Source organism: Cervus canadensis, chromosome 8 (genome assembly GCF_019320065.1).
Source record: "Cervus canadensis isolate Bull #8, Minnesota chromosome 8, ASM1932006v1, whole genome shotgun sequence".
NCBI lineage: Eukaryota > Metazoa > Chordata > Mammalia > Artiodactyla > Cervidae > Cervus > Cervus canadensis.
This window is the reverse complement of record NC_057393.1, coordinates 36,065,817-36,083,873: the sequence shown is the minus strand read 5'-3', so window position 1 is coordinate 36,083,873 and position 18,057 is coordinate 36,065,817. Positions and strand designations below refer to the sequence as shown.

General features: G+C 33.9%; 1 protein-coding gene across 10 annotated transcripts in view; it reads left to right on the top strand.

Moving 5' to 3' along the window:
• The window catches only part of EXOC6 (exocyst complex component 6), a 193,942-nt gene that overhangs the window by 64,374 nt on the left and 111,511 nt on the right, over nt 1-18,057 (top strand). For all 10 annotated transcript variants that reach the window (XR_006270786.1, XM_043475975.1, XM_043475978.1 and 7 more), the window contains exons 7-12: nt 3,217-3,369; nt 5,726-5,794; nt 7,342-7,425; nt 14,009-14,055; nt 14,176-14,296; nt 15,769-15,840. Coding sequence is in view for 9 of the 10 variants with exons in the window: in XM_043475975.1 (XP_043331910.1) it covers nt 3,217-3,369; nt 5,726-5,794; nt 7,342-7,425; nt 14,009-14,055; nt 14,176-14,296; nt 15,769-15,840 (546 nt within the window). In the remaining variant the exon portion in view is untranslated. The remainder of the gene's footprint in view (nt 1-3,216; nt 3,370-5,725; nt 5,795-7,341; nt 7,426-14,008; nt 14,056-14,175; nt 14,297-15,768; nt 15,841-18,057) is intronic.

Sequence of the window (18,057 nt, the reverse complement as noted above, 5' to 3'; positions counted from 1 at the left end):
ACTGCAGCCCACCAGACTCCTTTGTCCATGGAATTTTCCAGGTAAAAATACTGGAGTTGGTAGCCATTTCCTTCTCCAGGGGATCTTCCTGACCCAGGAATTGAACCTGTGTCTTCTGCATTGCAGGTGGATTCTTTACCACTGAGCCACCAGGGAAGCCCTTAAAGATTATACTTCATTTAGAGTTATTGTATAAAGGGATTGGCTTTGTTCCACACTTCTCTTCAGTGATTCCCAGTTACCCTTTACTAATTCCAAATTCCTCAGCCTGAAACAAAAGCCTCATCTCTGGATACTCCCTCTTCCTGTGTGCTATAGAGGTACACATATCATAAATTTTTTAACATACTGGTTGTTTCTTCTACCTAGAATGCCTCTTTCATTCTTCCCATCTGATGAATTGCTGTTTTTTCTCCCTTAAAACTGACTTACTGTATCACTTTTTTCTGAAAAATGTACTTTCCTCTGTCTCACTACTGCTAGCAAGAGATGGTCACTTCCTCCTCAGTGCATGTGTCTACTATACTTTTCACATGACATTAGAACTGCGTACTTTGTGTTTTTAATTAGACAGTGAGTTTTTAAAGTGAGAGGCTGTATCCTATTTATTTTTACCTTCCTGAAACCTACTAATAGCACTCTGCCTAGCATGAGTTGCACAAGAAGTTTTTTTTTTGGTTTGGAATTTAGAGCTGAGTTTTAGCTTCTCTAGGGAGAATTTTTTTTAAAGTAAAAGACAGCCTTTAAAAAAAAGACAGCCTTGCATTTGTAGTTCTATTGGGAAAGGTGAATCCACTATGAGTAGTTGATATTTAACTAGTCATTAAATACCTAAAATTCATAGTTTGAGTTAACATTTTCATATTGTATTCCCTGGTACACATTTTAATAGTGTTCTTTAGGGGAAAATGGGACTAAATGGTCAAATAAGTTTTGAAAACATGGGTTAAATAAAGTTAAACATATTTCTTATGAATTGTAAATCCCCTAAAAGGGAGATAAAATGTGTAATATTTATCTAACTTGTTTGAGCATAGAACCCTTTTTTCAAGAAATATTTATTGATAATGTGTGAAATGTTAGTTTTGTGCATAGTAGAGTTTGGAAGTGAAGTGAAGTCGCTCAGTCGTGTCCAACTCTTTGCGACCCCATGGACTGTAGCCTACCACGCTCCTTGGTCCATGGGATTTTCCAGGCAAGAATGCTGGAGTGGGTTTCCATTTCCCTCTCCAGGGGATCTTCCCGACCCAGGGACCGAACCCGGGCTTCTGCATTGTAGGCAGACGCTTTTATCGTCTGAGCCACCAGAGTTTGGAAGCAATGTTCTAACTAAATAATTTTTTACTACAAAAATTGAATATTATAGACAAAGTAAGTTCGGGCACAGAGGGAGAAAGAGAATTCTGACTTTTTTTTCCCCAGTGATAGGTTAATGATGTTAATGGGTGAGAAGGGACAATGATTTTCTTAAGCACAAGCCTCTAGAGCCAGCATCAAGGTTTAGGTGAGGGTAGAGCTAGATTTCTGTGATGTGCATGGCCTGATTACCTGGGAGTAGAAAGATCTGAATAGCAGTAGTGTAGCTCTTAGAGGAAATTCACCCTAAAGAGGCAGTGGGTAAACTGTCTACATGCTTACGGAACAGAGTAGCTACAATCTGACCTCTCTCAACAGAGGGAATGTTCCACTAATATGCATCAAGTACCATTTCCTTCCCCAGGGGATCTTCCTGACCCAGGCATCAAACCTGGGTCTCCTGCATTGCAGTTGGATTCTTTATAGTCAGAGCTACCAAAGCATTAATTAGGCATTATATAGTGAGATTAAAATGCTGGAATTAATGCTATAGTTTTTTCAATCTCTGATAATGAGGCTCAGATAGTGAAGTATCACTGAAATGCATAAAAGAAAATATAAGGTTTCTCAATCTATATAAATACTCATATTTGTCAATAATTAAGTCAGTTGTGGGATAATAGTTTCTGCCTTTCAAGTGTTCATAAACTGTGGACATTTTCTGTGGAGAATAAAATAAGCTTGCAACTTGATATCATAGTTTTCTGTGAGGTTAGTAGACATTTTTTTTCTACAAATAATCCATTGGAGTTAAGGCAGCACATTTTATGTATGTTCCAGTATGGTATCATATCTTTTAAATTTTTCTGGCATTTTTAAGTTTATGTCTTTGGTATTCCTCTTAAAAAAGAACTAGTGGTAATTCTTTTATAAAATCTTAACAGTGCTGTAAACCAAAGGTCATTAAAATAATTGAATCACTAGTTTATCGGAGGCTTCCTAAGTGGCTCAGTGGTAAAGTATCCACCTGCCAATGCAGGAGATGCAAGAGACCACAGGTTTGATCCCTGGGTTGAGAAGAGCTCCTGGAGTAGGAAATGGCACCCACTCCAGCATTTGTGCATGGAAAATTTCATAGACAGAAGAGCCTGGCGGCTACAATCCATGGGGTTGCAAAGAGTCAGACACAACTGAGCATGCATGCACATAAATGAGTCAAATTCATTGAATCAAAGAGTGGGATGGTGGTTGCCAGAGGGAAATGAGTTACTCATCTACAGACATAAAGTTTCAGAATGAAATGAACAAGGTCTAGGGAATTCCCTGGTGGTCCAGTGGTTAGGACTCTGGGCTTTCAATGCTGTGGGCCCAGCCTCTATCCCTGGTCAGGGAACTGAGATCCCACAAGATGCGTGGTGTGCCTATTAAAAAAAAAAAAGATGAAAAGCTATAGAGGTCTTCTGTAACTATTATACCTAATATATCAGCTAATATATTATAACTAATATATCAGCAATAATATATTAAATTATTGATATACACATTGAATATGTACACTTAAAAATTGAAGAGAGTAGATCTCATGTTAAATGTGCTTACCATAATAAAATAGAATTGAAAAAAAGAAAGTCAAAGGAAATAATCAAGAGAAGAAATCAGTATAATAGAAAACAAAATACAGTAGAGAGGATCAACAAAGATGAAAATTGGTTCTTAACCTTTTCAAATAAAATTGATAATCCCCTGCAAGTCTCTTGAAAAAAGGAGGGTACAAATAAATCATGAATAAAAAATGGGACATCATTCCAGAGCCTACACCCTCCAGACATTAAAAAGATGAAAAAGTATGAAGAAATTCTTAAACCAGTTTTGACCACAGTATTTTTTCAAATAATCTGAACTTTTCTTTTCCCCAAATAGGCACAGCAGCAGAAAATCTTCACTGTTACTCTGCAGAAGCGAAATAATGTAAAATTTGGAAAGACTATGTATATAAATGATAGAATTCCAGAAGAAAGGAATGAAATTGTATTGAAACATGCATTTGAGGAAGAGGATGAGAATGAAGAGGAGGTGATGGGAATTTGTTTCTTTTTCTATTTTTTGTTTTTATCTGTTCCTTCATTCCTTTCTTTTCTTCCCTTTTTCCTTTCTTTTCTTCCTCCCTCCCTCATCTATTTTTGGGTGGTTTTTTCCGCTTGAGTTGTAATGTCTCTGTGAGTCTTGCCATGTGTAAAGTGAACTTAAGTAGATCACTTTGTAATGAGATTAGAACAAAAGAATCATCTAAAACGTTAGATGGCATAGTGGGCAGATATAGATTATCTATATAAGATATGGATAATAAAATATAGATTATGTCTTATATATAACATAAATAAGATATAGATTATATTTGTAAGCTACAGATAGTTTAACCTAGGTGTTCTGCAATAATTAACAGTAAAAGTATAAATTTAATTTTTTTTGTAGTGATCGCTCATAATTTAATTACTTGTGGCAAACATTTAATTGCATGATGGCTTAACCTTGCCATTTAGACTAATTCTGGATACCCTACCTTTTTTTTCTTTGGTTGGTGCTGAGATAGTACAAAGTAATTTTAGTATGATTAAAGTTAAATTTTTAATTTCTTAAAAAAGTTTTATTAAGTCTAGAAATCTTGAAATTGTCCTTAAATATTTTCTTTCTTTTATTCTCTATGTTCAAATTCATTCCTTGTCAAATTCATTCATCTTTTATTCTTTCTACAAAGTCATCTGTTGAGCCTACTTTTTATCTTTTCTGTTGAATTTCTTTTGAATTAGTTAATACCATAAGAAGTCTAGTATTCCCAATTGTTTATAAGTTTTGCCTTGTCAATGAGATTTTAAATTCTTTTTTTAAGAACACTGTTAGGGTGTAGTAAGAACCTTTAATTGATTGATTAAAAAGGAACCATATAAATACATGTGTCCATGGCTTCCCTGTGGTTGTGGGAACCACTGAGTGTTCAATGGGTACATTTGCATTATATGCCTTGAGGATGAGTGAATCTGTATGTATTTATGAGTGTGTGTGTATATGTATGTATATGTATGTTAATATTTATATGTATGTATATACATATATTTACATATACAGTGGATGTCTGATATACAGACAAATAAACTGCCTTAAAGGGTTTAATGTCTTTCTAATGTGGAATTAATGTGACCTGAATGGTCCCTTGGAATAAAATAAACCTTTTTAAAATCTGCTTTTTTGTTCTTCTTAATCAATATTCAGAGAATCTCTATCTTTTCTCCCTTGAAATTCAGAATGGTGAAAATGAATCATCTAGTCTTTGTATCTCAATTTTCCTGAATCTGTTTTGTGTATCTTTCAATTGTTGGAAGCACTGCCATCTTCCCCTTCCCCTAAAGCCATACTCTAAGAGAAACTTGGTTGTTTCCCTGTTCTTTCAAATCTATTTAATTATTACTACATTTTATCTTTCATTTTCACTAATAAGTAACTTTATAATAAAAATAATTTAAGTTTACTCAGAGGATTTGTAAGAATAGAAATGTGTTTCTTTAAAAAGAATTTATTTCACAAGTTTGGGAAACTTTATATTACTTTGTTTCTTTCATTGTAAAGTGTCCTTTATTTATTTATTTTTAATAATTTTATTTATTTATTTATTTGGCCATTCTGGGTCTTCACCGCTGCATGAGTTTTCCTCTGGTTGCGGAGAGCAGGGGCTACTCTCTGGTTGTGATGCACAGGCTTCTCACTGTGGTGGCTTTTCTTGTTGCAGAGCTCAGGCTTAATTGCTCCGAGGCACGTGGGGCCTTCCCGGCTCAGGGATCGAACCTGTGTCTCCTGCATTGTCAGGCGGATTCTTTACCACTGAGCCACCAGGGAAGCCCTAAAGTGTACTTTAAAAATATTATTAACGTCTCAGAATCAGGATTCATCTTAAAATTGATGATATTATAGTTTCAAGTGGTAGTGTTTTTTTCTTTTTTAGTGTTCCATAAAATAATAGTGATAATATCTTAAATTTGATGAAATAATGATAAGTGATGCATAAAGGAAGGAACTTCATCTGTAACTAAGTCATACATTTGTGCACTGTCTTTTTCAGAAGCAGTAATTATATATCTAGTTATCCATAGCAGTTTTCTGATAATCTATTAAGCATGTTAAAGATATACAGTCTCCCCACTTTATTGACCTATAACCTAAAATAATCAACAACGATGATAAATATATAAAGCATAAGGTATGAACAGGTGCCAAAACATAATAAAAAGGCATTGTGTTTCTATTATATGCTTTTTATAGTTGATAAATGTTATAACATGAAATCTGTGAATCTTCTTGTCTAATTTTAACTTTATATTATTCAACAGTAGACTAGTAGTTTGACCTATAATTTTAAAAAATTGTTTTATTTTTTCAGGTCTTAACTGTACAAGATCTTGTTGATTTTTCCCCTGTTTACCAATGTTTGCATATTTATTCCGTTCTGGTAAGTATCTTTTGTATACGTGTATATGTGTATGTATACATATATGTGTGTATGCACATATGGGTGCATATACTTATATTATTAAAAAGACATGTGTGCATTTTAGGCCTGCTTTTCTAAAGGCTGACTACAAGTTCATTGAGCTGTAAATCTACATGCAGTATTTATTTGTGAAGTATCCCCTGCATGTGAGGCATTTACTTCTTTCTTCAACTTATGATGTACTTTGAAGTATACTTTTCATGTATATTTAAAAGAACTTTCCATTTCTTCCTTCTTGGCTCTGTACTGTTGTATCACAGTTACTTTTAAATATGTTACTTCCATATTTGTTATGCCAGACTACATTGTTTTCATTTTTGGTTGAACAATTATCCTTTTAAAAATAGCACTATTCTGATATAATTCACATACCAAAACATTTACCTTTCTCAGATACATAGTTTAGTGATTTTAGCATATTCACATGGATGTGCAACCATTACAAATAGTTTCTGAACATTTTATTAGTACGAAAAGAAACTTCTTACGTGTTAACAGCCACTCCTTACTCTCCCCTCACCTCAGTCCCTAACAAGTACTAATTTACTTTCTGTCTCTGTGAATTTGCCTATTCTGGGTATTTCATATAAATGGCATCATCATATATGTGGCCTTTTGTGTTCAACTTCTTTCATGTAGGTAGAAGTTTAAGATATTAATTGAAATTACTCTTCTTTTTTAATGAAGACATTTAAAGTTGTAAATTTCCTCCTAACTAATTCACTGCAGTCTCTGAGTTTTGATGTATTGTGTTTTTGTTTCCATTTATCTCAAAGTATTTTCTAATTTCCTGTGATTTTTTCTTTAACCCACTAATTATTTAATGGAGTTAAATAACTAATTTAGTTTAAATAACTAAACACCAAGATGGAGTTTAATCTCCATGTTGGTGAAGTTCCGTAAAGTTCTTCTGTTATTGATTCCTAATTTAATCCCATTGATTAAATCAGAGATCATATATTGTATGATTCTAGTCCTTTTAAATTTATTGAGGCTTGTCTTACGGCATCACAAATGCTTTATCCTGGAGAATGTTCCATGTAAACTTAAGAATAATGTATACCTGGCTGTTGCTTGATGCAGACTAATGGTAAACCATGTTAGAAACACTATATATTGTCCTGTGGTGAGATGTGCGTAGTTCTTATACAACATGTTCAGAAGTTGAGGCTTGATAGCTAATTTTCTTACTTAGTTTCATTCACTGACAGCCATATTTTCTTTGGTCAGTCAAAAATGTATAAAGCCTAAGTGATAAGTTAGGTAACTATCAAATTATTTGAACTTACCTTTAGTTTTCTTAATTGTCATGACTCCATACAAGGTAACTGTCTATGAACTATAATGTGAAAAGCTTGTTCTTGGTAATCAATATGAAATACCATTCCACATTTAATTCTAGTTGTTAGAAGCTGAAAAATGACCCTTATGGGATAAAGAAGTTATCTGTTTAGCAGTGTGTTTGTGTTATGTGTGTTTTTATTACTCTACTGACTTTATTTTAGGGTGATGAGGAAACATTTGAAAATTATTACCGAAAACAAAGAAAGAAACAGGCAAGACTGGTATTGCAACCCCAGTCAAATATGGTAAGTATATAGAAATTTTGAATTGATTATGTTGTCAGTTTTTAGCCTGTTTAATTTCTTTAGAGCATACATTCCACTGCAAATATTTATTGCATACCTACCATTGCCAGTAATTGGTTTAGGTGTGAAGGTTATAGTAGTTCAAATGGATGAGTCCCTTCTCTCATGAACTTACATTCTGTTAGGGAAGACAGACTATAAATAAATAAGACAAATAAATATATGAAATGTCAGGGAGTGGTAACTAGTTTCTGACAGGATGGTAGACTGAGTACCTTAATTAAGTATTCTACTGAAAAAAACAACTAAAGATGCTGGATAAAACATTTTTTAAAATCTTAAATTCTTTTTACATGCACTGAGGATCACATAGGAAAGTATAGTCCTGACAAAGACTAAATAAGTAATCTGAAGGGGCTATGTTTGTGGGATTTTTATCAATCATTCTTAAGAATACATGTATTTTTTGGCTATAAAATTGTGACATATTTGCTGTAGAAAAATAAGGAAAAAATGAAATAAAATAATCCATAATGTAAAAAAACTAAGTCAATGTGAAACTGTTCTATATGTAGGTTATGGTGATACGTATTTGTGAAAGCTTATAGAAGCAGCACATGAAAAAGAGCTTTATTGATGTAACTTATACCTCAGTACACCTAAATATAAGATAAACCAAACAGGAAAACTTAAATGAATTCAAATCCAGACAGGCATAATGAAACACTGTGCGTGGGCCCTAAGTCACTTCAGTCATGTCCTACTCTTTGCGACCCTAAAGACTGTAGCCTGCCAGGCTCCTCTGTCCATGGGATTCTCCAGGCAATTACTGGAGTGGGTTGTCATGCCCTCCTCCAGGGAATCTTCCAGACCCAGGGATTGAACCTGCATTTCCTGTGGCTCCTGTATTGCAGGTGGATTCTTTACTACTGAACCCTGGGGTAAAGCCCCAGTGAAGCCATAAATGTAGCTTTTTCCCTAAGGGGAATCTGCTAAATGGGAAAGCATGAGTTTTAAGGATGTATAAGTATGTAGAAGTTTTAAGGCCAGAGTCACTCAAAGAGGGTGATGAGAAATTCTCTCCTTTGCAAGGCTGAGACTCCAAAGAATTATAGCTCATTATTGGGATGACCTAGAGAGAAAGCCATCTTGCAAAACCTCTCAGGTCCTTCTGCCAAACATACTAAAGAAAATTGCCTGTCCCCAGTCCTGGTGCTGAGTGAACAAAGGAAAAAATCCCTGATAATTCATAAGAAGCAGTTCTTAACATGTGTTTGCAATCCAATTTCATTCTACTTGGAGCATCAAAAAAATCTCAGGCTGAAAATTTAAAGTCGTTCCATTTTGATGTTGTCTCCAGGTGTCTACTAGAAGCAAATGCAGATCTTCTCTGAACCTTCATACCAAGTTAAAAAATATCCACAGTTAAATTTTTAATAGGAAAATTAACAACTCATACTCAGAACTAATTATTGAACAAGTGAGAACCTTTAGAAATATTGACGACAGGAATAAATTGTAAAAGACTTTCAATATTTGAGTTATTAGGCATAGAATATAAAAGTATTTTATATAAAAATATTTATTATATTTAAAGAAAGAAAAGCTTGCCCTTATCAATAGGGTCCATAAACTATAAAGGAACTACCCCAAAAAATGTGAAAAAAATCAAGTAGAACACCTAGTAAAGATTTATTAGCCAAAATGAAAAATTTTGTGAGCAGCTTTTAACAGTTGATCTTAGTTGACCTGAAGAAATTATCTAGCTCAACATCACTCATTATCAGAGAAATGCAAATCAAAACCACAATGAGGTACCATTTCATGCCAGTCAGAATGGCTGTTATCCAAAAGTCTATAAGCAATAAATGTTGGAGAGGGTGTGGAGAAAAGGGAACCCTCTTACACTGTTGGTGGGAATGCAAACTAGTACAGCCGCTATGGAGAACAGTGTGGAGATTCCTTAAAAAACTGGAAATAGAACTGCCATATGACCCGGCAATCCCACTCCTGGGCATACACACTGAGGAAACCAGAACTGAAAGAGACACGTGTACCCCAATGTTCATTGTAGCACTGTTTATAATAACCAGGACATGGAAGCAACCTAGATGCCCATCAGCAGACGAATGGATAAGAAAGCTGTGGTACATATACACAATGGAATATTACTCAGCCATTAAAAAGAATACATTTGAATCAGTTCTAACGAGATGGGTGAAACTGGAGCCCATCATACAGAGTGAAGTAATGAAGTAAGCCAGAAAGATAAACACCAATACAGTATACTAACGCATGTATATGGAATTTAGAAAGATGGTAATGATAACCCTATATGCAAGACAGAAAAAGAGTCACAGATGTATAGAACAGACTTTTGGACTCTATGTGAGAAGGCAAGGGTGGATGATCTGAGAGAATAGCATTGAAACATGTATATTATCAAGTGTGAAACAGATTGCCAGTCCAGGTTGGATGCATGAGACAAGTGCTTGGGGCTGGTGCACTGGGATGACCCAGAGGGATGGGATGGGGAGGGAGGTGGGAGGGGGTTCAGGATGGGGAACACGTGTAAATCCATGGCTGATTCATGTCAATGTATGGCAAAAACCACTACAATATTGTAATTAGCCTCCAACTAATGTAAATAAATGGAAAAAAAAAAGAAATTATCTAGATGATATCACAGAGAGCGACTTGAACTCTGATACACTTCTGATAGGTATGAATATTGTAACTATTTGGAAAATAGTTAGACAATTTGTTATAATGTTAAGCAAACACTTATCATATGACCCAGAAATCCCATTCCTAAGTTTTTACCCATAAGAATTGAAAATGCATCTACATAGTGGCTTATATATGAATATTTATAGTAACTGTATTCATAAATGCTAGAAACTAGAAACATCCCAAATGTCTATGAGGTAGTGAATAGATAAACAGATTGTTGTACTACTGCATAATGGAATGTTATGGACTCAGCAGAAGAAAGGGAACTGATACATGCAATGACATGGATAAATCTTTTTTTTTTTTTTTTGAAACAAGTGAAGTGTTTATTAGGAGGAAAAGGAGTATAGTATGTGTGGATAGATACACAGGTGAGCTCAGAGAGAGGGTCCCTGAGTCACTGTCTCATGGCAATTGAAATCACTTATATAGGGCATTTCTTCTGGGTTTCCTTTCGCCAGTCATTTTGATTTGCCTGGTTCACAGTCCATATTTGGTATATCTCAGGATCCTCTTGACATGGATAAATCTTAAAAGCATTACTGGAAGTGAAAAAATTCAGATACAACAAAATTACATATAGTGTAATTTGTGTTATATGACATTTTTGAAAAGGCAAAACTGTAAGATAGAATGGGATCAGTGGTGAAGGGTTAGGGATTGGGCAGAGTGATGCACTACAAGGGGCAGAAGGGGAACTTTGTTATGAGAATTATTCTCTACCTTGATTTTGGTGTGGTTTCACTATGTAAAAAAGGTTAACTTTGCTTTATGTAAATTATAACAATAAATTTGACTTTAAAAATAAAGATAAGAGAAGACCTTAAAAATACCCAGAGAGAAGAGGTTATTTTCAAATAAACAAGACAGTGGAGTATTTTCAATGCTGAAGGAAAAGAACTGTCTACCTGGGATTCTCTATTCAGTGGAACAAAGACAAAGATAGGCATTTTCAGACAAAGAGGAGGAGAGTTTGTTACTGAGACGCCCTTAGAAGGAAAGAAAAGACTGTAGTCAAAAAGAAAGTGATGCCACTGTTTATAATAGCCAGGACATGGAAGCAACCTAGATGCCCATCAGCAGATGAATGGATAAGGAAGCTGTGGTACATATACACCATGGAATTTTACTCAGCCGTCAAAAAGAATTCATTTGAACCAGTCCTAATGAGATGGATGAAACTGGAGCCCCTTATACAGAGTGAAGTAAGCCAGAAAGATAAAGAACATTACAGCATACTAACACATATATATGGAATTTAGAAAGATGGTAACGATAACCCTATATGCAAAACAGAAAAAGAGACACAGAAATACAGAACAGACTTTTGAACTCTGTGGGAGAAGGTGAGGGTGGGATGTTTCAAAAGAACAGCATGTATACTATCTATGGTGAAACAGATCACCAGCCCAGGTGGGATGCATGAGACAAGTGCTCCGGCCTGGTGCACTGGGAAGACCCAGAGGAATCGGGTGGAGAGGGAGGTGGGAGGGGGGATCGGGTTGGGGAATAAGTGTAAATCTATGGCTGATTCATATCAATGTATGACAAAACCCACTGAAATGTTGTGAAGTAATTAGCCTCCAACTAATAAAAAAATTAAAAAAAAAAAAAAAGAATCTACATTTACCTCTTAATAAAAATGAGATGACTATTTTAAAAAAAAAAAAAAAAAAGAAAGTGATGCCAAATGGAATAAATGAGATGCTAAAAGAAATGAATAGCAAAGAAAGTATAAATATGTGGATAAATCTGTGTTGACTATAGAAAATAATACAGTATTATGGATAGAATTTAAAACAAGATAGAATCTTATCTTTAAAATAAGATAGAATCAAAATGCACAATAACAATAGCATAAATATTAGGGTGAATAGCATAAATATTAGGAAGTTATTAAAACTGAACTGTTTTGGAATTATCCAGAAAAGAATAAAATTATTAATTAATTTTAGAGTTTGATTATTTAGGTATGCATAATGTAATTTCTGTAACCATTAGAAGAACAGAAACAGTATATAGTTAAATATAATTTAAAAAGCTAAAGTTATAAAAAATTCATGTCTTAGAGCTGATAAAAAAATGCTAATTTGAATCTATAAATACTTGATAACATTGACTCAAAGTATTTAAAGCAAAATTGCTGCAACTAAAAGGGTAAATTAAAAAATCCATAAGCATTGTGGATGCTTCAGTATCTTATAAGCCATTAGACAGAATAGCAGTAAGAATACAGAACATGTTTAATAATAGACTTATCTAATAGGCTTAAAGCTCAACATTCAGGAAACTAAGATCATGGCATCTGGTCCCATCACTTCGTGGCAAATAGATGGGGAAACAGTGGAAACAGTGGCTGACTTTATTTTTTGGGGCTCCAAAATCACTGCAGATGGTGATTGCAGCCATGAAATTAAAAGACGCTTACTCCTTGGAAGGAAGATTATGACCAATCTAGATGGCATGTTAAAAAGCAGAGACATTACTTTGCCAACAAAGGTCCATCTAGTCAAGGCTATGGTTTTTCCAGTAGTCATGTATGGATGTGAGAGCTGGGCTGTAAAGAAAGCTGAGCACAGAAGAATTGATGCTTTTGAACTGTGGTGTTGGAGAAGACTCTTGAGAGTCCCTTGGACTACAAGGAGATCCAACTAGTCCATCCTAAAGGAGATCAGTCCTGGCTATTCATTGGAAGGACTGAAGCTGAAACTCCAGTACTTTGGCCACCTGATGTGAAGAGCTGACTCATTGGAAAAGACCCTGATGCTGGGAAAGATCGAGGTCGGGAGGAGAAGGGGACAACAGAGGATAAGATGGTTGGATGGCATCACCGACTCAGTGGACATGAGTTTGGGTAAACTCCAGGAGTTGGTGATGGACAGGGAGGCCTGGTGTGCTGTGGTTCATGGGGTCGCAAAGAGTCGGACATGACTGAGCGACTGAACTGAACTGAATAGACTGGTGGTCCAGTGGTTAAGACTCAGCACTTTCACTGTTGTGGGCCCAGTTTGGTCCCTGATTGAGGAACTAAGATCCCACAAGCCATGCAGCATGGCCAGAAAAAAAGAATTCTGTTTCAACACCTGTAAAAACACTTTTTAAAAGTACATATTGAACATTGTAAATGTGACAACATACTATGTTATGAAGCAGGTATCAAAACATATCAAACTTTTGTGTCATGTAGACTCTATTGTCTGATCATAGTATTTTTAAGCCAAAAGTGTAATAACAGCCTCCTCCCTGAAAAAAATCCAGATGTTTGAAAATTTTGATCACTTTCATGAAATAAAATACAATATTTGAACTTAATTGAAATATTTCATGTAGTAAGCTCATGAAATTCAAATAATCAAATATTTTCTTTTTGTTAAAATTATGAACAATAGGAAATTGTAGACCATTTCAGAGGAATTTGACTTTTATTATGAATCAGATAAAAAATCATTAGAAGGTTTTTAGCAAACGATATGTTTATTTGATTATTTTTGAAAAGTATTGTTCTGGCAGCTGTCTGGAGAAGAGACTGAGGAAACAAGCCTGAAAGCTTGGAAGGCTAGGTAGGTGAATGATGTAATAGGCCAAGTGAGAGATGTTAGTGGATTGAATTAGCCTGCTGAGACGAAGGTTCTGACTTTTTAATTTGCTTATTTTGTCTCTTTTCGAATGCAAATTCCATGAGGGGTAAGGACTTTTTGTTATTTACCAGTGTATCCCTGTGTCTTAAAATGTATGCTTCTTATAGTAGACTATCAATAAATATTTGTTAACAAATGTTGTACTGATTTGGAACTACTTTTATGTTACTGATATCTGTTGTTTTAAATTGATTTTTATTTTTCATTTAAAGCATGAAACAGTTGACGGCTATAGAAGATATTTCACTCAAATTGTAGGGTATGTATCTAATATGGCAACAAATATTATTTTGATATTGTGTTAAATGTCAGAACTAATTATTTTCTATTTAGGTTTGAATTTTGTTTCAACTCGTTATTTTGCAATTGCTGTTTTTAGGTTCTTTGTGGTGGAAGATCACATTTTACATGTGACCCAAGGATTAGTAACCAGGGCATACACTGATGAACTTTGGAACATGGCCCTCTCAAAGATAATTGCTGTCCTTAGAGCTCATTCAGTAAGTTAGATAATTTATGTTACTAAATTTTTAATTCAGTTACTTCAAGAACTTATGAATTGGATAGTGTCAGAAGAAAGTGTACCTTCATTAGGTCTACATTTTTTTGATAATTGTCAGATTTGGAGGTAGTAATGTTAGGCCTTTGTTTGTGTGGTAATATTGAGCTGTGATTTTGCAACTGACTGGGGCTTGCTGAAGACACTTTCAGTCCAGCGTTATAGAAGATGGAGAATTATGCTGTTCTCATTAGTCTCAACTGACCTCTTCATTAGATCACTGAAAAGCACCATGAAGAAAGGGTTTTTAATTATCATTCCACATTCTTTGTTTCCAAAATAAACTCCACCATTAAAACTCAATAGAACTTGTTCTTCAATGTTTATAGCTTATTTGCAGTAGTACACTTATAAATGTCCTAAAAATAATATGCAGTTGTCAAAATTTAAACTCATTTGGAGTAGTGAATCTTTAAGTAATGAAAACTTTTTTATGAAGAAAGGTAAAATGATAAAATATTTTTATAATATGCCTTTTGCAGAAGTAAAAATCATGTTATAAGGACTAGTGAAATTAATAATTTCTTAGTGTGGACTTTTTCTTAGGATAATTTTGGAAGCTTGCCTTCAGTAAAATCTCCCCAAACTTAAAATTTTATAATCTATTATTTAAAATTTTATTATTAAGAATAGAGATTGAAAATATTTTAAAGAAAGATTATTAGTTTAAGTGATACTTAGATTATAAATACATTATATTTTTACTTATCAGGGACATAGATTCTGGGTACACTATTTGTCCAATGACCTACAACTTTTTCTATTATATATAATAAAGAACAATATATTTTATCATGGTTTATATTTAGATCAGCTATGAATATGTAATATTGTAGTATGCTCTCTATTAATTCCATGACATCATGTATGAAATCATAGTAAATGCAATATATCATGTTTAAATCTTACTAAATGCTATTAAAGGAACAAGAGTGAATTTCACTATCCTTTTGAAATTAATTATTTTCCTTTGATGGAGTACTAAGAAAATAAATTGTCACTTAGAAAAATATATTGATTGTATCTCTTTTATAATAGAATAAATAAATAATTGAAAAGTAGAAATATAAACCATTTTTTCAATTTGAAATAACTAGTTCTTTAAAATCTAAAGACTTTTTTGTAAATATAAGCATCGTTGCTTTGACTAAAGTAAGTGTGCGCAAATTTCAGGAAAATTTCTTTTCATATAGTACCTAAAGTGGTTTGTCATGTCATGATCTTTCCCTAAGAATTTTTTAATGAATAGAAGAAGTCAGCTGTGAATTTGATAATCAAGACTTTAAATTTATTGTAAGTCAAGCAAATTTAACGAAAAATTTTCAAGTTTTATTTCTTAGTTTTTAACCAAGTGACTCTGGTGTGTGTTTGTTTGTTTGTGTTTCTACCCCCACTTACCCTTCATTCTCCCAGTCTTATTGCACTGATCCTGATCTTGTCCTGGAGCTGAAGAATCTCATTGTAATATTTGCAGATACTCTACAGGTGGGTGATAATCTGATATTCAGTTAATGGCTATTTGAGCACATAAAACTATTCAAAATATAGTGTAGACCATACTCATTTCTTGTATTGTGGCTTAATGGTAGTAAATTAGTAATAATCAAATGTTTACTTATGTATTGATTTTCTCCTATCATGCAGAACTTTTCATACTACCGCTTTCCTGATTATGAAGATTGGACAGAGATCAGGGAATATCACCATCTGTTAAAATATTGGTCATTCTATTGGAGTAGATATAGTACTTTTGCAGTTAAAAAAAAGTACGCAATGTAGTGGAAAAAACCCTGAACTAGAAATTAGAATATTAAAGTTCTGCCTGAGGACAGTGAACATGAGCTGTGGAATCACAAAGACCCGAGTTTATGTTCAGCTTTTGTTGTTGATTAATTGTATGTTTACAAGTTTTCTGAACTTCAGATCCTCATTTGTGAAAGTGGATTTATTAATTATTAGTTTTCAGAATTGTTTGGAGTTTTAAATGTGATACTGTATATGAAAATAAATGCTAGTTTGAAAGCTGTATGTACTCATTTCTTTCCTAATTTCAGGTGTGCTATGATTGTAAGCATATCACTTTACTTTGCATTTTGGAGTTTTTTTCTTTTTAAAGTAAGATTAAAACTGAATTGTCTGAAAACTCATTGTCTTTGTGGTTATCAGTATCAAAGTTTTGAACTTGTCCCTCATCTTTGATCCACAGATAATACAGAATTGATTAAGTTTTCATGCTTAAACTTATGGGATTTTTGATAAATTTGATTGACTAATAGATGTTTGATTGGTTGATAAGTTTTCAACCATGCTTAAATTTATGGGGTTGTTATGTTTGGAATAACTTTTTGTGAAATATAGACCAGCATTTTCCAAAGTGTGATACTAGTTGTATGGTCAAAAATGTTTAGAAAATGCTGAGTGAAGTAAAAGAGATTTTCTACTAAGCAAGTTTATAGCATACATTTCCAAAGGTAAGGTGATTATGCAGCATTTTCACAACATATCTGACTCTTACATCGTTTTTTTCCCTTAGAGCATCTTTTTGATCTAGAGCTTCATCAAAAGGAAATGCTGGGGCTTCTCTTGTGGCTCAGTTGGTAAAGAATCTGCCTGTAATGTGGGAGACCTGGGTTCGATCCCTGGGTTAGGAAGATCACCCTGGAGAAGGGAAAGGCTACCCACTCCAGTATTCTGGCCTGGAGAATTCCATGGACTGTATAGTCCATGGGGTTGCAAAAAGTTGGACACAGCTGAATGACCTTTACTTTTAGGAAATGCTAAACTATTTGTTTTATCACAGGAGTCCATCCTAGAATAATAGTTATCTATTTTATTCTTAAACCTAAGGAGAAGATACCACAAGCTCCTTTAGTAAATTATTTTATTGCCTTATATCTTCATTAGTTTGTATGGCTTATATTATAAAACCAGAATAATTTGGGACTTTTTTTCTTTCATAAATTTTGTGACTAATGTACCTGTAATACTGATCTCTCTGCAAGAAAACTTTAGTTTTATTAAAGACTGCCTTAATACTTGGGGCCTGTTTTTAAGTAACTTGGAGTTTTGCTATCCTTAATGACTCAAAGCATTGCTACTCAAAATATGGTCTGGGGACCCCAGGTCAACAAATTGTTTGTTATGGATCCATAATGAAAAGAAATTTCTGTCATAATGTAGATCAACTGTGTCACTAAAGTACGAAATTTAGCTCAGTTGGTTTTTGTTTTTGGTAACAATAGCAGCATTGATTGACATCAGTAGCAGCATTGATTTATATTCTGGTGTAAACTCTTTCTCTCTCTTTTAAAAACCATACAGACTGTTCTTGAATTGTCATTTTGAGTACAACTGTAGATTCAGTTTTAGATTAAGTATTTGGTATGGTTGCAAGGAACTCTGCAGAGAATCAAAGAGTAGTAGGCAATATTCAGGTTACAGAGGTGTTAAAAAAGCAACATTGATGGATGCATAAACCCTTGTTAATATACCTTTCTAATCTTACTGCTTTGAAATTAAGTTGAGGAAAACAAATCAGTTCTTGCTTATTTAGAAATCATGCAGTATTTTCATTTCACTGAAAATTGACAAGCTGATTATTAGGTAGATCTTACATTGAATTAAATAAATACTGGCTTTTCAAGTTGTACTTAGTAATTGAAAAGTTGAGAGAATTAAAGATGGTCTTTTCTAATTAATCTT